Genomic DNA, 21,034 nt, shown 5'->3' with positions numbered 1-21,034 from the left:
ATTTTTTTAACTGAAATAGTCTTTAAATTAGACCATTTTTCTATAATTGATGTATTTATCATTAATATATTGTTTGTGGCCCAGGCTATGGTTCAAGTTGAAGCCAGAGATCATAACATGGCTGGATTTTGTGCAGTGTCCAAAGGTTCAAGATGAAAAAATAGAGGACCTTGACATGGACTTGATGGAATCGGCTATGGTTTAATTAACAAAATAATAGTTAAATTAACAAAAGTTGGACTTTTAATAAAAGACTTGAATTAAGTAATAGTTAAATTCAATACCAAATTTTGTAATAATTAACAAGAGTTGAATTAACAAAATTTTGTAAAAGACTTGAATTAACAAAAGTTGGACTTTTAATAAAAGACTTGATAGAGTCCATGAAATAGAAGACTTGAATTTTTTTAATAAAATGTTGGACTTTTATTGTTTAATTAACAAAAGTATAACGAAAGGATTGATTAAATAATAGTTAATTTCAATACAAAATTGTGTATATAGGAATTTTAAAAAGGGAGATAGATAAAGTAAATTCAAAATTATTTCCTATTCTAAGAATTAACTCCGGAGAATTGGATAATAAAGTCAATAATTAAAAAAAGGAAACATCATAAAAAAAAGAAAAAAGAAAAGAAAGACACTTGCAGCAGTATAAATAATAGAAGTTTTATGATTTATATGCAGAAGCAAGAAGCACTTATACAATTAAGTTGTTTTCTATATATGCGTTGCAGAAGTTGAAGAAGGTAGAGACCTTAATATGGGTGGACTTTGTGGAGTGTCCTAAGGTTCCAAATGAAAAAATGGAGGACCTTCACATGGACTTGATGGAGTAGTCTATGGTTCAAGTTGGAAAAGTGGGGACCTTGAAATGGATTTGGTGGAGTGGCCAGCGGTTTCTCTAGGAGACAATTTTGTTTTCATTTCTTTTATTTTGAATAATTAAAATTTGATAGTTTAAAATTAATTATGGGTTTAAACCGCATGTAATAGAATGTTTGAATTTTATAAGGCAAGACTTTTAGTTGTTTACTTAACACGTACAGGTTTAACAAAAGGATTGATTTGAATAATAGTTAAAATTTGAAGACTAATTAAGCCAAATTTAATTACCTTTGATGTAAACTACTTAAAGTTTTTTTAAAAAATCATTAATATTTTCTTAAAATAAAAATTTAATTGATTTAAGCAATTCTATAAGGTAAACTAAAATAAAAAAATGTTTCTTGTTTTAGTATTTGGCACAAGAAACATTTAAGTTGATAACTTGTAAAAAATATAAAATATGTTTCTCCTCTTATTTAAGTTGATAACTTGTAAAAAATATAAAATATGATACTGATTTTTTTTTCGTATTCTAAGAATTAATTCGGGAGAATTGGATAATTAAATCCATAATTTAAAGAGGCCAGCGTAAAAAAAGAATGGAAGAATATTTTAGTATTTGGCACAATAATAAAAAAGGTAAAAAGTAATGAAAGTGAAGAAAAAAACAGGCAGGGCAGCAGTATAAATAATAGAAGTTTGATGATTTATATGCAGAACCAACAACTACACTTGTGTCGATCAGCTCTAAAAAAAAAACACCTTTTTTCTATATTTGCGTTGCATGATCATGAATTCCTCCTCCATTTATATTCTTGTCTTTGTCCAGCTTTGGTTGTTCAGCTTCCCATGCAGAGAGAGTGTGTGCATCCCAAGTGAGCGTGAGACACTTTTGAAGTTTAAGAATAATCTGAATGATCCTTCAAATAGGCTTTGGTCTTGGAATCATAATCATACCAACTGTTGCCACTGGTATGGAGTCCTCTGCCACAACGTCACTTCCCATCTTCTTCAGCTTCACCTCAACACTTCACCTCCTGCTTTCGATGATTGGGAAGCATTTGAAGCTTATCGGAGATGGAGCTTTGGTGGAGAGATAAGTCCTTGTTTGGCTGATTTAAAGCATTTGAATTACTTGGACTTGAGCGGCAATTATTTACTTGGAGAAGGTACGTCAATTCCTTCTTTCCTTGGGACAATGACTTCCTTGACTCACCTCAACCTCTCTTATACTGGATTCCATGGGAAGATTCCATCTCAGATTGGCAATCTCTCTAAGCTTCGATATCTTGACTTGAGCTTCAATTATTTAGTTGGAGAAGGTATGTCAATTCCTTCTTTCCTTTGTGCAATGACCTCCTCCTTGACTCATCTCGACCTCTCTTACACTGGATTCAGTGGGAAGATTCCTCCTCAGATTGGGAATCTCTCCAATTAGATTTGCCTTTTATGTGTGTGTGCGTGATGTAACGTTAATGTTTACGACCAAGCTAAAAGTACAAAAAAAATAATTTGAATCTAAAGGTTTTCTTGTAATAAATATAATGGGTGAAATTAGCCATAATCAAATTCTACTTTTTTTTGTTTCCTTTTTATATACAGTGCCATATATAACAGGAAACTGAATTTGTCGGTTTTCACACTAGACTAACAGCGCCAAGAATGAGAATGAACATAATTTGTGGGTCATGTTGAAATTTATAGCTCTGAACAAAGAGTAGTCCAATTTCACATTGAATGCGAAATGCATGTTGGATGATGAGCTATTGCAATCTTCCAATGGAACCCACCAAAGATAGGTGGCATTAGCACAAAACATCTCAGCTTATGGTATTTTGTAACAGACAATCAACTTTGAAGAAGCGTGTACGATGGCATGTTGATGGAAGACGACCACACAACATAAAATGCTACAAAATAAAATAAAATATTTTTAAACAATGACATACTTTGTACATTGGCATAGCTATAGTCCAAATCAAAACCATCCCCTTCATGGTCATCATCATGCCCATCATCATCGTCATCGAAGGGTGGGTCTAAAACAGATACTGGACTGCACTGTTCCTTATCTTCCTCTTCTTCCCCTGATTGGAATTTGTTGACGCCATCAGCACCATTAATTTCTTTGTCCTATAAAAAATATTCACAACCACCATAGTTAGAATATTGTCCTAATTGGGGTAGTTAACACAAGTCCCTAATCATTCTTATAATGCCCATGGATTTAGACTCTACACTTGCTTCATAATTGGGTGGTTGTTGTTGTTGAAAAGTATTGTATGTGTGGTGCACAGGGCAGAGATTAATATAAAGCCATGGCATATTTTGTTGGGAGGGTTGAAAGAAGACACTACGAGGATACCATGGCTGAACAGAGAGCCTTATGCTTACTGGAAAGGTAATCCAGCTGTTGCTGAAACCAGACAAGATCTCATGAAATGCAATGTTTATGAAAATCAAGATTGGAATGCTCGTTTATTTGCCCAGGTATCACACTTCTTATTAGCTTTGTTTGATTACACTTATTGAAAGTAGTTTTATTATTTGGATATGAAAAAATTAATTTTGTATGTAATATTTCTTATAAGCAAAAGTTTCATTATATAAAATTGGCTTAAGCACATGGTGTGCAGAAACTAGAAATAACAGGCAAATTCAAGCAACACAATGGCCAGTAGCAATATTGTATATAACATTATACACTTTTTTAACTTTTAATCTTTTATTAATACACAACTTAAAAGTACATTCAAATTCTGTTCTGTGCTTTTTCATTCCTTTTCTCTTGATATTTATAGGCTTACACTGCTTATTGTTTTCTAGCAGATAATAACAGAATTTGAGGATAACAGAATTTGGGAAAAGCACTATCTCTGTCCCCTAACTAACTGCAGTGCACTAATGCTGTCGCGGCTAAACCTAATCCCTGAGGTGAGTGGGTCTGTAGTGTGGAGAAGAAATCAGCTTGTTGCTCCAATTGATTAATGTTGTAGAAAAAAGGTGACTGAGAAGGATCAAGTTTTCTCAGGGTATCTTCTTTTTTTGTATTTGAAAAAACACAAATGACATGAGGAACAGTCGTTACCTTCTGCTACATTTTCTTTTTTATTATGGAAGACAAGAGGCAGATCTTTAGCCTCTCTCTCTCTCTCTCTTTTTTTAACAATTTGTAGTCCTGGCTTTCGTATACTGATTCTTAGATTCATACATGCATTCGGATGTTGGAGCTTGGTCTTAGTGCATCGTTAATTAATTAGTAGTAATAAGCTTAAATTATCATTTTTTGTTTTCTTATAATTTTAACTTTCTGATTTTTTTCCGCCTATTTTTAATCAAAGCATTAAGTTTTTTTTGTTTTTTTAATAAATAATCTTTGTCTTTCCATCATTGATCTTTGACCACTAAGACATTTATTTTATTTAATTGATTTTATAAATACTATTTATAATATATTAGTCAAATTATTAATTTTTTTTAATTATAAAAATTTATAACTTAAAATAAAATATTTAATATTTAAATATATTTAACATTTCATTTTACATGTATTTAAACAGTTAAACTTACGAATGACTTCGAAGTTGTGTTTTGTTTTTCTTTTTTACCTTTAAAGTTTTTAATTTTAGATTTTTATTTATTTATTTGTATTTTCATTTTTTTGTTTTTAATTTTTCAAAAATTATAAATAATTTTATTTATTTAATTATTAAATAAATATTTATTTATTCATTTAAAAAATAAAATTCTATATCATTATTTAAAAATTATATCAATTTTAAATATAAGAAATAATTAAATAAAACAATATTAGAAAACATAATATATTTTAAATAAAAAACATTAAAAAATATATAACATATTAAATAAACCCATAAAAAATATACAATAAATTAAATAAAACTAATACTATCAAAGTTTTCCATTTGAATATTTTTTATTTAATATATTTTGTATATTTAAAATTTAGATAATATTTTAATAATTTTATTGAATTTTAATTTTTTAAAGTGAATAAATAAAATATTTATTTAATAATTAAATAAATAAAATTATTAAAAAAATAAAAATAAAAAATATAATACAAGAAAATAAAAAATTTAAAAGTAAAAAGAAAACCAAAATGACTACAAAATCGTAAAAAGAAAAATAGAAAATAAAAACAAATGACTTTGAAATCGTAATAAAAATACCTTACAACTTTGAAGTCGTAAATTTTTTTTCTCGGATATTTTCTGTTAGTCCAAAATTATTATCTACCTACATGATCGTTAATTGGTCATGATACATGCCACGTGTGATATTAAGTGTACTCTTTGTCTGATTGGAAATTATACATGAAAAAAAGTTTTTAAAAAAAATAAAAATGATGTCGTATTGCCTCTTTCTTCTTTCTCCTATCTGTTCCATCACTCTTCATCTTCATTATATCTCACCACTCATTTTTTCCCCTGGTGGGTGGACTAAATGAAAACAAGCTGGATAAAAGAATAGATATGAACCATCAAAATCTTAATAACAAAACATCAAACCACAACATGGAGAAAAGAAAAACTGTTTGGTGGACTTCAGTAGGTTTCACACGACTGGATTCGCAGTTGGATTTCATGTGGGATTTCATGATGAGGTTTGCCAGGAGTTGGGGCTCATTGGATTTTGCCACGACGGTGGCAGAGGAGATCACATTTGTTGGATTTTATGACGAGGTTGCGGTTGAAATCACAGTTGGGTTCTACTACCAATATTTCTACCCTATGAATAAAGATAAAGAAATTTCTACACTGAATATTTGGAATTAATTAAGATTAGCTAATTCAATATAAATAACAATATGCATAAAGCTAAATGAATTAAGGAAAGAAATAAAAATAAGAAAATTAAGAAAGGAAATAAAAGAAAAAATTAAGGAGAAACTTTTGTTAGGGAATTTTAACAAACACTCGTGTATGCAAAGTAAATTGAGATTAAATCAATCAAAAAATTGTCCAGGTTTAATTTTATTGGAGTTCCTATCAAGTAATCACTACACAATTATATTTAATAGATGTTATATTATCCTTAAGTGAAGAACACTAAATCCATTAAACTATCTATCCCTTGGATTAGCATAACCAAAAGTTTTGCATTAAGATAAAGTATTTATTGATGCTCAACTATCCTTAGACACTCCAATTCGCAGCTCAAAGGAATTTTTCTATTATAATTGAATAAAAAAATTATGCAAACAGGTGATCAAGTCAAAAACACATGTTAGGCATAAAAGAGAAACAATTGCAATATTTTATTGAATAAAAAAGTAGTCATTACATGAAAGAAGAACCAAATATATTAAACTCTAAGAGAAGATTAGTTCATGGCAATAAAAAATATAAGAGATACACATCACATAAATGTCTTAAAATAACACCAACATTTAAGAATACATGATAATTATCAGTATCCAAACTTAACTTACGATACAAAATAACATATTAAAATTTTATAGGAATGAAAATGATATATTTTAGTCTATTTTTTTATGTTTGACATAACTCCCAACATTTGTTATCGGTCATAAAAAACTTTGACGTGGATTTGATGGAGTGGCCTATGGTTCAAGTTGAAAAAGTGGGGGCCTTGATATGGATTTGGTGGAGTTGTCTACGGTTTGTCTAGAAGACAATTTTTTTTCTTTTATTTTTAATAATAAAAATTTGATAATTTAAAATTAATTGTAGTTTCAAATTGCATGCAATAGAAGACTTGAATTTAATAATGTAAGACTTTTTGTTGTTTCCTTAACACAGGTGTAAGAAAGGATTGATTTAAATAATTGTTAAAATTTGAAAACTCATTATTAAACCAAATTTTATTACCTTTATTGTAAACTATTAATGTTTTTTTTATAAAAATATTTACTTAAAATAAAATTTTCATTAATTTAAGCAATTCTACACGTTAAACTAAGAAAATAAAATGTTTTTTTTAGTATTTGGCACAAGAACAAATTATATTTCTTTGTAGATTATTTAAGTTATTGTATGAATTATTTTTTTAGAATATTATATTGATCGAAGGTGAGTATTTTTATGATTGCTTAAATTTAGCACTTAAAATTATTTAAAAAGTAAAATAGAAATTAAATTATGTTGCTCCTATTATTTAAGCTGATAACTTGTAAAGAAAATAAAAAATATGATACTAATTTTTATGATAAAAAAAATTAATATTCATTTTCAAATTAATTAGAAATAGACAATTAACACAAACAACCTTTCCAAATAATGATAATGAAAACTGAAATACGTATGCATGAAGAATGCAAATCTTCATAAGTTGGATATTTCAATAAATTGTAAATTTATTTTTCTCTTCTATCACTATTCTTTAAATATCACCACACAAGTAAAAGAAATTCAGGCAACGACTTTAATATATGAAGACTGTGGTCTAACAATAGAATAGCTAGGACCATAGAAAATAATTTATAAAACATGCCACACTTCTTAGTAGATCATATCCTCTAATTTACATTTTAAGTTAAATATGATCTACATGGAGAAATTTGGACCAAGACTTATAAAAGGAAAAACTATGATCTCAATAATTACGATAGACCAAGTTAAACAAGCATTTTAGACTTCTTTGTATCTCACTAATTAATTTTTAATATAAAAATAATAATATTCAGGTTAAAATACAATTAGAAATAGATGACACAACAATCTTTTCAATTGATGACAATGAAAATTAGTCTTTTTTCACGTATAAGAAGAATATTATCTTGTAAATTAAAAAATGAATCAAAATTAATAGCTAGATTGAAACGAAATAGTCTTTTTTTATATAGATTTTTTAATCGAAATAGTCTTTAAATTAGATCCTTTCCTATAATTGATGTATTCATCATTTATAATTTTTTTCCTTGCTTACTTAATTCTAAACATTTGTTGTCAATTATAAGGAACTTGATATGAAGGTAATATAGTGCCCTATGGTTCAAGTTGAAGAACAAGTGGGGGGACATTCACATGAAATTGGTGGAGTGACCTATGGGATATGTATCAAGTTGAAGAAGTCAGGGACCTTAATATGGCTGGACTATGTGGAGTGTCGTAAGGTTCAAGATGAAAAAATGGAGGACCTTGACATGGACTTCATGGAGTAGTCTATGGTTCAAGTTGGAAAAGTGGGGACCTTGATATGAATTTGGTGGAGTGGCCAGCGGTTTGTCTAGGAGAAAATTTTGTTTTTCATTTCTTTTATTTTGAATAATACAAAATTGATGGTTTAAAATTAATTATGGGTTCAAATTGCAAGTAATAGAATATTTGAATTTTATAATGCAAGACTTTTTCTTATTTACTTAACACAGGTGTAACAAAAGGATTTGATGTAAACTACTCAAAGATTAAAAGAATTATTAATATTTTCGTAAGATAAATTTTTCATTGATTTAAGAAATTATATACGGTAAACTAAAATAAAAAAATGTTTCTTATTTTAGTATTTGGCATAGGAATAAATTATATTTCTTTGTAGATTGTTTAAGTTATTGTATGAATTTGTTTTTTTTAGAATATTAAATTGAACTTGAGTATTTTTATGATTGTTTAAATTTGGCACTTGCAATTATTTAAAAAGTAAAATGGAAATTAAAATTATGTTTCTCCTCTTATTTATGTTGATATCTTGTAAAAAATACAAAATACGATACTGATTTTTTTGAGAAAAAAAAAGTTAATATTCTTTTTATAAAACTAATTAATTTTTCTATGATAAAGAAAATAATATTCAGGTTTGAATACAATTAGAAATACATGACACAACAACCTTTCCAATTGATGACAATTAAATTTAATCTTTTTTCATATATAAGAGAATATTATTTTGTGAAGTGAAAAAATTGATCAAAATTAAATAGCTAGATTGGAACAAGAGAATCTTCTTTTTTTTTTATAGATTTTTTAACTGAAATAGTCTTTAAAGGACACCATTTTCCTATAATTGATTTATTCATCAATTATATATATTTTTTCTTGCTTGACATAACTTGCAACATTTGTTGTGAATGACAGGGAACTTGATAGGAAGGTAATGCAGTGACCTACGGTTAAAGTTGAAGAAGTCAAACCATAACATGGATGGACTTTGTGGAGTGTCCAAAGGGTTCAAGATGAACAAATGAAAAATCTCGAGATGGACTTGATGGTGTGGGCTATATATGGTTAATTTAGAAGACAATTTTCTTTTACATTATTTTTAGTTTGAATATTGAAAATTTAATAATTTCATATTAACTATGGCTTGGCATATCATGAAATAGAAGACTTGATTTTTTGTTTTTTAAAAAAATTTGGACTTTTATTGTTTATGTAACAAAAGTTTAACGAAAAGATTGATTAAATAATAGTTAAAATTTTCAGTTTAATGACACCAAATTTTCATTTAAGTTCTATAGGGTAAATTAAAATAAAATGATTCTTATTTATTTTTTTGTAAGAAAAACTGTACCAAAAGGAATGTTTCTTATTTTAGTATTCAGCACAAGAATAAATCATATTTCTTTGCTATTAATTTTGATTTTTTTTTTTATGAATTTAGTGTACATAGGAATTTTAAAAAAGGAGATAGATACGATAAATGCATAATTTTTTGTATTCTAAGAATTAATTCGGGAGAATTGGATAATTAAGTCGATAAATTTAAAAAGCCAGCTTAAAAGAAGAAGTGAATTAAAATGTTAAAAAAATATTTTAGTATTTGGCACAATAATAAAAAAAAGAGGTAAAAAAATAATGAAAGTGAAGAAAAAAACAGGCTTAAAATATAATTGTCGTCTTTTTTTTAATATGTTATTTTAGTTTTTTATTTTTTAATTTAAATATTTTATCTTTTATTTTTAAAAAATCTTGTAATTTTAGTCTTTTTATTTTTTAATTGAGATATTTTTAAAAAATATGTCATTTTAGTCCATTTGATCAAATTCTTGTTTTTTAATTACAATATTTTGTCCTTTAAAAGTTATTTTGAAGAAATCAAGAAATACAATAAAATTGATTGATTTTAATAAAATAAGTATTTCCTATTCTAAGAATTAAGTCGGGAGAATTGGATAATAAATCAGATTAAAAAAGGAAACGTCAAAAAAAGAAAAAGAAAAGAAAGACACTTGCATCAGTATAAAGGAAACCGTTCTAAGAAGTGAATCAAAATATTAAAAAAATATTTTAGTATTTGGCACAATAATAGAAAAGGTAAAAAATAATGAAAGTGAAGAAAAAAACAGGCAGGGCAGCAGTATAAATAATAGAAGTTTGATGATTTATATGCAGAACCAACAACTACACTCGTTTTCTATATTTGCGTTTTGTGATCATGAATTCCTCGTCCATTATTTATATTCTTGTCTTTGTCCAGCTTTGGTTGTTCAGCTTACCATGCAGAGAGAGTGTGTGCATCCCAAGTGAGCGTGAGACACTTTTGAAGTTTAAGAATAATCTGAATGATCCTTCAAATAGGCTTTGGTCTTGGAATCATAATCATACCAACTGTTGCCACTGGTATGGAGTCCTCTGCCACAACGTCACTTCCCATCTTCTTCAGCTTCACCTCAACTCTTCAGATTCTCTTTTCAATGATGATTGGGAAGCTTATAGGAGATGGAGCTTTGGTGGAGAGATAAGTCCTTGTTTGGCTGATTTAAAGCATTTGAATTACTTGGACTTGAGCGCCAATGTATTCCTTGGAGAAGGTATGTCAATTCCTTCTTTCCTTGGGACAATGACTTCCTTGACTCACCTCAACCTCTCTCTTACTGGATTCCGTGGGAAGATTCCTCCTCAGATTGGGAATCTCTCAAATTTGGTGTATCTTGACCTGAGTTCAGATGTTGCCAACGGAACAGTACCCTCTCAGATCGGGAATCTCTCTAAGCTTCGATATCTTGACTTGAGCGCCAATTATTTTGAAGGTATGGCAATTCCTTCTTTCCTTTGTGCAATGACCTCCTTGACTCACCTCGACCTCTCTTATACTCTATTCCATGGGAAGATTCCATCTCAGATTGGGAATCTCTCCAATTTGGTGTATCTTGGCCTTGGAGGTTATTCTGATTTCGAACCTCCTCTGTTTGCTGAAAATGTAGAATGGCTATCAAGTATGTGGAAGCTTGAATATCTTGATTTGAGTAATGCAAACCTATCCAAAGCATTTCATTGGCTACACACTCTCCAATCTCTTCCTTCTTTGACCCACCTATATTTGTCACACTGCACACTCCCTCACTATAATGAACCATCCTTGCTCAACTTCTCATCTCTGCAAACTCTCATTCTTTACAATACTAGTTATTCCCCTGCCATTTCTTTTGTCCCCAAGTGGATATTCAAATTGAAGAAACTTGTTTCTCTTCAATTACGGGGTAATAAATTCCAAGGTCCGATTCCTTGTGGTATCCGAAACCTCACACTTCTTCAAAATCTTGACTTGTCTGGAAATTCATTCTCATCTTCTATACCTGATTGCTTATACGGTCTTCATCGTCTCAAGTCTTTGGACCTAAGATCCAGCAACTTGCATGGGACTATTTCTGATGCCCTGGGAAATTTGACTTCTCTTGTTGAACTTGATTTGTCATACAATCAACTTGAAGGAACCATTCCAACTTCTTTGGGAAATTTGACTTCTCTTGTTGCACTTTATTTGTCATATAATCAACTTGAAGGAACAATTCCGACTTTTTTGGGAAATCTCCGCAACTCAAGGGAGATAGATTTAACATATCTCGATCTCTCTATTAATAAATTCAGTGGAAATCCATTTGAAAGTCTTGGATCACTCTCTAAATTGTCATCTCTTTGGATTGATGGCAATAATTTTCAAGGAGTTGTCAAGGAAGATGATCTTGCAAATCTTACAAGCTTGACGGATTTTGGTGCATCGGGAAACAATTTCACTTTAAAAGTGGGTCCCAATTGGATTCCTAATTTTCAACTTACCTATTTGGAAGTGACATCATGGCAGTTAGGTCCCAGCTTTCCATTGTGGATTCAGTCACAAAACAAACTTAAATATGTTGGACTATCTAACACGGGGATTTTCGATTCTATTCCCACTTGGTTCTGGGAAGCACATTCTCAGGTTTTGTATTTAAACCTCTCTCATAATCATATCCGTGGTGAGCTTGTGACTACAATAAAAAATCCAATATCTATCCAAACTGTTGATCTAAGCACAAATCACTTATGTGGTAAATTACCCTATCTTTCAAATGATGTGTATGACTTAGACCTTTCAACCAATTCATTCTCTGAATCCATGCAAGATTTTTTATGTAACAATCAGGACAAGCCAATGCAATTAGAATTTCTCAATCTTGCATCCAATAATCTGTCAGGAGAAATACCTGATTGTTGGATTAATTGGCCATTTCTAGTGGAAGTGAATTTACAAAGCAACCATTTTGTTGGGAACTTCCCCCCATCCATGGGTTCCTTGGCTGAGCTGCAGTCATTAGAAATTCGTAACAACTTGCTCTCGGGAATATTTCCTACCAGTTTGAAGAAGACTAGCCAATTGATATCCTTGGATCTTGGAGAAAATAATCTTTCAGGATGTATTCCAACATGGGTTGGAGAAAAGCTCTCAAATATGAAAATCCTCCGCCTTCGATCAAACAGTTTTTCCGGTCACATTCCAAATGAAATATGTCAGATGAGTCTTCTTCAGGTTTTAGACCTTGCAAAAAATAATTTTTCTGGCAATATACCCAGCTGTTTCCGTAACTTGAGTGCCATGACACTAGTGAACCGGAGTACATATCCCCGTATCTATTCTCATGCACCAAATGATACATATTACTCTTCGGTATCAGGTATAGTTAGTGTGCTACTATGGCTAAAAGGAAGAGGAGATGAGTATCGAAACATTCTGGGTTTGGTAACAAGTATTGATCTGTCAAGTAACAAATTATTAGGAGATATTCCTAGAGAAATCACAGATCTAAATGGATTGAACTTTTTGAACTTGTCCCACAACCAATTGATTGGTCCTATTCCAGAAGGTATTGGTAATATGGGATCGTTACAAACCATTGATCTTTCAAGGAATCAAATTTCTGGTGAAATCCCTCCAACCATTTCTAATTTGAGCTTTTTGAGCATGCTAGACGTGTCTTATAATCATTTGAAGGGAAAAATTCCAACAGGAACTCAATTGCAAACCTTTGATGCCTCCAGATTTATTGGCAACAATCTATGTGGTCCACCACTGCCCATAAACTGCAGCTCCAATGGGAAAACTCATAGTTATGAAGGAAGTCATGGGCATGGAGTGAATTGGTTTTTTGTTAGTGCGACAATTGGATTTGTTGTGGGACTTTGGATAGTGATTGCTCCTTTGCTGATTTGTAGATCATGGCGGCATGCCTATTTTCATTTCCTTGATCATGTGTGGTTCAAACTTCAATCTTTTTCCTCGTATAGTATCACTGTTTAGTGTTGCTTACAACCGATGTTGTATCATTGTATTGCCAGGTTGTTCAATTTGCATTGTAGTTATTGCTATCTTCTTTCTTTCTTTTTTTTTTTTTAAATTTGAGAGTCTTATTTAAATTCTGTTTTGGGATGTACATATTTGCATATTGAGCATATTTGTAGTTAAGATCAACTAGTTGTTCAATTCTGTGTATCACATTCTTGTTTCCAAAAATGGGGGACTAGTGGTTCAAGAAAACGTGGTTTAATAGGAAAAAAACTTATATTTAATTTTAGTCACTAACCATTGAAGTGAATAATTAGTTCTTTCGTGTTAATTAAAGTCGTGACTCGTGGCTGCATACAAGACTTGACTCTCCAAGCCGGCCAGGCCAAGAACTTTGATGAGATATCCATAGATAACCAATGATGCTTGAGAACCAACAAAATTGTTGGAGTAATATTCTAAATTACCATAACTATAAAAAGGGCAAATAATAGGTGTAACTTTTTAAGTATTATTCGTTTTGCTTTTTCAAGTTTTATATAATAAGGAACTCTTGTAAGTTTTTAAAGCCAATCAACTTCTTAATTAAATACTCATTTACGGCTTCCAGCATATTCTATCCATGTTTGATTTAATTTACAATTTTCTGACAGAAAGCTGTAAGAAAAGAATGACTACTTTTTAAATATCGTCAACCAAATACGAATTTGATTTCCATCCCAAGATTGTACATTCAAACTTGATCCTTGTATATTGCATAGAAAAAGGGTGTTAGTCATTGAAAAGTCTGGATTTTTTAAAGGGATGTAACTCCTAATTGATTAAAAATGGGATTGGAATTATATATAGTTTTGTTTTCTCATCAGTAGTAGATTGGAGTTATACCTCAATAAAATATCTTGATATTTAATGAAAATACTTATTATAAAGATTACCAAGATTAAATTCTAATTTTGACTAAAGAACACTGTCAAAATATCTTAAATATTATATTTAAGTTTTATCATTTAAAAATAAAAGTTTAATGTCAATATACTAACCATATAAAATAATTTTATATAATCATTTAATCATAAATCATGATCTGAATTATTTTAAAATAATTAATAAAAAATGTATTATATATAATAAATTGTATTTAAATAATTGTGCAAATTTTTTTACATAATCATTTTTCTCTAAAAAAATAATTAATTACAACCACATTTAAGTTAAGTCCGTGGGTAAATTTTACATCGTACCCTTTACATATTTCTTTCATTCAAGGAAGTTAAACGTAGATCCATATTTCAAATTTCTATAGAGCACGAGAATTTTTTGCGCCAACCCAAGACAAACGTGTTTGCATATTATTGGTGGAAATGTTAATTTAAAAAAAAAAAATCTTTGACGGAGTTCAAAAGTGTTGCATACACGTACAAATTCTTAACAACAAGAATTTCCCTTTAAAAATATGTTCTTAGCATGTGAAGAGAACAGGGGAAGAAGCTTACACGTGCAGGACTTCGGCTGAAAAACAAATTAAGGGGCATACTGAAAGTGAGAAATGCATCAAGGCTTGTTGGTTGGACAGAAAATCCTTTGGAATCTCATCAATTCTCTTATGGAAAGTGGTTTCACACAAAACCTTTGCTTCCCTCAGTGCTACAAAAGCTGCCCCAACATTCTTGATCTCTACTTCGACCTTGCTGCTGGTGAAGGGTAATTTATTTTCACAATTTAAATTGTTTGTTATAAAATCCAAGATATAATTTTATATATGCAAAAATATTTATTCATTGAACTTCAATAATATAAATTAGACATTTATCTAGTATAATTTATATTAGACATAATAAATAAGACATTTATCTTGTGAAATGTAAAAATAGTATTTTCAATAATATAATTAGACCTTTATTATGATTTTCCATAATATAAATTAGACATATATAATATAATTTATATATGTTTCAAATTGTGGACCACATCATATAATGCACAAAACGGCACGCCATCGGCCATTACTGTCTTTATTCGAATTATTCTTTATTCTGTCTCTATCTTTACTCAATAGATTTAAAGGGAATTATGAAGGATGAGAGGGACTTTACTACTTTAGGATAGTAGTGAGTTTAGAAATGAATGATTTAATTAATGTGAGATTTGAGTAGTGGGAAGAGTCTAGAAAATGTGACATTTTGAATTTGTTTAATTATTTATTTAATTCTTATTTAGTTCTCATAAAAAAAAATAGTTTGAGATGAAAAAAAATATACAAAACCAAACCGATCATAATTCATTTGTTCAGAATTGGCCAAGGTTTAGTTTTCAGAGAAAACGCTGGGGATTGTACAAGATAATAAAAAAACAGCTGCCAAATTTGTTTCCAACAATGATCCACCTTAGACGTCGTCTCTTTTACAGAGTGATCTTTAAAAATGAAATTTTGTATTCATCTTTGCCTGTTGAATGTTTCTTCTTGCACAGTGGTCTTTAAATAATTTGAAACTTCATAAACAATTGCTGCTACACAGTGGTCTTTAAATAATTTGAATCCGTGTTGAATTTTGAATTCATCTTTGCGTGTTGAATGTTTCCTCTTGGTTGTTACACAGAAAGTAAGGTAAAATGAAAAGAAAGTTTAAAAAGCACAAATCCGCGTGAGCCTCACTAATTAAAGTTAAAGTTAAAGTTGGACAAAATAAAAGAACCAAAAAAAAAAGAGTAAAAGAAATAAATGGCAACAATCAGGTGGTCAGCGGTTTGTCTAGGAGACAATTTTGTTTTCATTTCTTTTATTTTGAATAATTAAAATTTGATAGTTTAAAATTAATTATGGGTTCAAACCACATGTAATAAAATGTTTGAATTTTATAAGGCAAGACTTTTTGTTGTTTACTTAACATGTACAGGTTTAACGAAAGGATTGATTTGAATAATAGTTAAAATTTGAAGATTAATTAAGCCAAATTTAATTACCTTTGATGTAAAAATCATTAATATTTTCTTAAAATAAAAATTTCATTGATTTAAACAATTCTATACGGTAAACTAAAATAAAAAATGTTTCTTGTTTTAGTATTTGGCACAAGAATAAATTATTTCTTTATAGATTGTTTAAGTTATTGTATGGATTTTTTTTTTTGAGAATATTATATTGAACGTGAGTATTCTCATGATTATTTAAATTTGACACTTGCAATTATTTAAAAAGTAAAATGGAAATTAAAATTATGTTTCTCCTCTTATTTAAGTTGATAACTTGTAAAAAATATAAAATATGATACTGATTTTTTTTTGAGAAAAAAAGTTAATATTATTTTCACTTCTTTTATATAAATAATTAATTTTTATATGATAAATAAAATAATATTCAAGTTAGAATACAACTATAAATAGATGACACAATAACTTTTCCAATTGATGATAATTAAATCTAGTCTTTTTTTCCTATATAAGAGAATATTATTTTGTGAACTAAAAAATTGATTAAAATTAAATAATTAGATTGGAAGGAAAAAAAATTATATATTTTTTAATAGAAATAGTCTTTAAAGTACACCCTTTTCCTATAATTGATGTATTCATCAATTAATTGAGTTAGATATTTCAATAAATTGAATATTTATTTTTGTCTTCTATCCTATTCGTAAACTATCACCATAAATGAAATTTAGACAAAAACTTTAATATATGAAAACTTGTGGTCTAACAATAAATAGCTAGGACCATAATTTTATAATTTAAAAAACATGTCACACTTCTTTGTAGATCTTCTAATTTACTTTTTAAGTTAAATATGATCTACAATACATGGAGAAATTTGGACCAAGACTTATAAAAGAAGAAACTATGATCTCAATAATTATGATAGATCAAATTAAACTTCTTTGTATCTCACTAATTAATTTTTAATAAAAAGAAAATAATATTATGATTAAAAAACAATTAGAAATAGACAACACAACAATCATTAATGACAATGAAGATTAATTAGTCTTTTTCACATATAAGAAGAATATTATTTTGTGAATTGAAAAATTGATCAAAATTAATTTGGGAGAATAATTCGGGAGAATTGGATAATTAAATTGATAATTTAAAGAGGCCAGCGTAAAAAAAGAATGGAAGAATAATTTAGTATTTGGCGCAATAATAAAAAAGGTAAAAAATAATGAAAGTGAAGAAAAAAACAGGGCAGGGCAGCAGTATAAATAATAGAAGTTTGATGATTTATATGCAGAACCAACAACTACACTTGTTTTCTATATATTCTTGTGTGATCATGAATTCCTCCTCCATTTATATTCTTGTCTTTGTCCAGCTTTGGTTGTTGAGCTTACCATGCAGAGAGAGTGTGTGCATCCCAAGTGAGCGTGAGACACTTTTCAAGTTTAAGAATAATCTCAATGATCCTTCCAATAGGCTTTGGTCTTGGAATCATAATAATTCCAACTGTTGCCACTGGTATGGAGTCCTCTGCCACAACGTCACTTCCCATCTTCTTCAGCTTCACCTCAACACTACGTTTTCTGCTTTCGAGTATCACTATGATTACCACTATCTCTTCGATGAGGAAGCTTATAGGAGATGGAGCTTTGGTGGAGAGATAAGTCCTTGTTTGGCTGATTTAAAGCATTTGAATTACTTGGACTTGAGCGGCAATTATTTACTTGGAGAAGGTACGTCAATTCCTTCTTTCCTTGGGACAATGACTTCCTTGACTCACCTCAACCTCTCTCATACTGGATTCAATGGGAAGATTCCTCCTCAGATTGGGAATCTCTCTAAGCTTCGATATCTTGACTTGAGCGGCAATTATTTACTTGGAGGAGGTATGTCAATTCCTTCTTTCCTCGGGACAATGACTTCCTTGACTCACCTCGACCTCTCTTATACTCGATTCATGGGGAAGATTCCATCTCAGATTTGGAATCTCTCCAATTTGGTGTATCTTGACCTGGCGTATGCCGCCAATCAAACAATTCCATCTCAGATTGGGAATCTCTCCAATTTGGTGTATCTTGGCCTTGGAGGTGATTATGTTGTCGAACCTCTGTTTGCTGAAAATGTAGAATGGCTATCAAGTATGTGGAAGCTTGAATATCTTCATTTGAGTTATGCAAACCTATCCAAAGCATTTCATTGGCTACACACTCTCCAATCTCTTCCTTCTTTGACCCACCTATATTTGTATGGATGCACACTCCCTCACTATAATGAACCATCCTTGCTCAACTTCTCATCTCTGCAAACTCTCCATCTTTCCGATACTAGTTATTCCCCTGCCATTTCTTTTGTCCCCAAGTGGATATTCAAATTGAAGAAACTTGTTTCTCTTCAATTATCATATAATGAAATCAATGGTCCGATTCCTGGTGGTATTCGAAACCTCACACTTCTTCAAAATCTTGACTTGTCTGGAAATTCATTCTCAACTTCTATACCTGATTGCTTATACGGTCTTCATCGTCTCAAGTCTTTGGACCTAAGTTCCTGCGACTTGCATGGGACTATTTCTGATGCCTTGGGAAATTTGACTTCTCTTGTTGAACTTGATTTATCAGGTAATCAACTTGAAGGAAACATTCCAACTTCTTTGGGTAATTTGACTTCTCTTGTTGAACTTGATTTGTCATATAGTCAACTTGAAGGAAACATTCCAACTTCTTTGGGTAATCTCTGCAACTTAAGGGTGATAGATTTATCATATCTCAAACTCAACCAACAGGTTAATGAGCTTTTAGAAATTCTTGCTCCTTGTATTTCCCATGGACTCACAAGACTTGCAGTTCAGAGTTCACGACTTTCAGGCAATCTGACAGATCATATTGGGGCATTTAAAAATATTGAGCAGCTACGGTTTTACAACAACTCAATTGGTGGTGCTCTTCCTAGATCATTTGGAAAACTTTCATCATTAAGATATCTCGATCTCTCTATCAATAAATTCAGTGGAAATCCATTTGAAAGTCTTCGATCACTCTCTAAATTGTTATCTCTTCATATTGACGGCAATCTTTTTCACGGAGTTGTCAAGGAAGATGATCTTGCAAATCTTACAAGCTTGACGGAGTTTGTCGCATCGGGGAACAATTTAACTTTAAAAGTGGGTCCCAATTGGATTCCTAATTTTCAACTTACCTATTTGGAAGTGACATCATGGCAGTTAGGTCCCAGCTTTCCATTGTGGATTCAGTCAAAAAACCAACTTCAATATGTTGGACTATCTAACACGGGGATTTTCGGTTCTATTCCCACACAGATGTGGGAAGCACTTTCTCAGGTTTCGTATTTAAACCTCTCTCGTAATCATATCCATGGTGAGATTGGGACTACATTAAAGAATCCAATATCTATCCCAACTATTGATCTAAGCTCAAATCACTTGTGTGGTAAATTACCCTATCTTTCAAGTGATGTGATTCAGTTAGATCTTTCAAGCAATTCATTCTCTGAATCCATGAATGACTTTTTATGTAACGATCAGGAACAGCCAACGCATTTAGAATTTCTGAATCTTGCATCAAATAATTTGTCAGGAGAGATACCTGATTGCTGGATGAATTGGACACTTCTGGTGGATGTAAATTTACAAAGCAACCATTTTGTTGGGAACTTACCCCAATCCATGGGTTCCTTGGCAGAGCTGCAGTCTTTACAAATTCGTAACAACACACTCTCAGGAATATTTCCAACCAGTTTGAAGAAGAATAACCAATTGATATCCTTGGACCTTGGGGAAAATAATCTTTCAGGAACTATTCCAACATGGGTTGGAGAAAACCTCTTAAATGTGAAAATCCTCCGCCTTCGATCAAACAGTTTTGCCGGCCACATTCCAAATGAAATATGTCAGATGAGTCATCTTCAGGTTTTAGACCTTGCACAAAACAATCTGTCTGGCAATATACCGAGCTGTTTCAGTAACTTGAGTGCCATGACACTAAAGAACCAAAGTACAGATCCTCGTATCTATTCTGAAGCACAATATGGTACGTCTTACTCTTCGATGGAAAGTATAGTTAGTGTGCTACTATGGCTGAAAGGAAGAGGAGATGAGTACAGAAACATTCTGGGTTTGGTAACAAGCATTGATCTGTCAAGTAACAAGTTATTAGGGGAAATACCAAGAGAAATCACATATCTAAATGGATTGAATTTTTTAAACATGTCCACAACCAATTGATTGGTCATATTCCACAAGGTATAGGTAATATGAGATCATTACAGTCCATTGATTTTTCGAGGAATCAACTTTCTGGTAAAATCCCTCCAACCATTGCAAATTTGAGCTTTCTGAGCATGCTAGACTTGTCTTACAATCATTTGAAGGGAAATATTCCAACAGGAACTCAATTGCAAACCTTTGATGCCTCCAGCTTCATCGGCAACAATCTATGTGGTCCACCACTGCCATAAACTGCAGCTCCAATGGGAAAACCCATAGTTATGAAGGAAGTAATGGGCATGGAGTGAATTGGTTTTTTGTCAGTATGACAATTGGATTTATTGTGGGATTCTGGATAGTGATTGCTCCTTTGCTGATTTGTAGATCATGGCGGTATGCCTATTTTCATTTCCTTGATCATGTGTGGTTCAAACTTCAATCTTTTCGCTTAGGTAGTATCACTGTTTAGTGTTGCTTAGAATACTCCGAAGTTTTATCATTGTATTGGCAGCTTGATAAATTTGTAGTCATTGCTATCTTCTTTTTTTTTTCAAATTTGAGAGCCTTATTTAAATTCTGTTTTTGGATGTA

General features: G+C 30.6%; 2 protein-coding genes across 2 annotated transcripts; both read left to right on the top strand.

Annotated features, from left to right (window-relative positions):
• Nucleotides 1–1,547: 1,547 nt before the first annotated feature.
• On the top strand, nt 1,548–20,461 carry LOC100782352 (receptor-like protein EIX1). The gene is made up of 2 exons (XM_041010393.1): nt 1,548–1,916; nt 17,874–20,461. The coding sequence occupies exons 1-2, from the start codon at nt 1,613–1,615 to the stop codon at nt 20,459–20,461; spliced, it is 2,892 nt and encodes a 963-aa protein (XP_040866327.1). The 5' UTR covers nt 1,548–1,612.
• On the top strand, nt 10,163–13,769 carry LOC100782891 (receptor-like protein EIX2). Its single transcript, XM_014768554.3, has one exon. The coding sequence runs from the start codon at nt 10,186–10,188 to the stop codon at nt 13,303–13,305; it is 3,120 nt and encodes a 1,039-aa protein (XP_014624040.1). The 5' UTR covers nt 10,163–10,185; the 3' UTR covers nt 13,306–13,769.
• Nucleotides 20,462–21,034: the final 573 nt, after the last annotated feature.

This window comes from Glycine max, chromosome 16 (genome assembly GCF_000004515.6).
Source record: "Glycine max cultivar Williams 82 chromosome 16, Glycine_max_v4.0, whole genome shotgun sequence".
Lineage (NCBI taxonomy): Eukaryota > Viridiplantae > Streptophyta > Magnoliopsida > Fabales > Fabaceae > Glycine > Glycine max.
The sequence above is the reverse complement of the archived record's forward strand: the minus strand, read 5'-3'. Positions and strand labels throughout refer to the sequence as shown.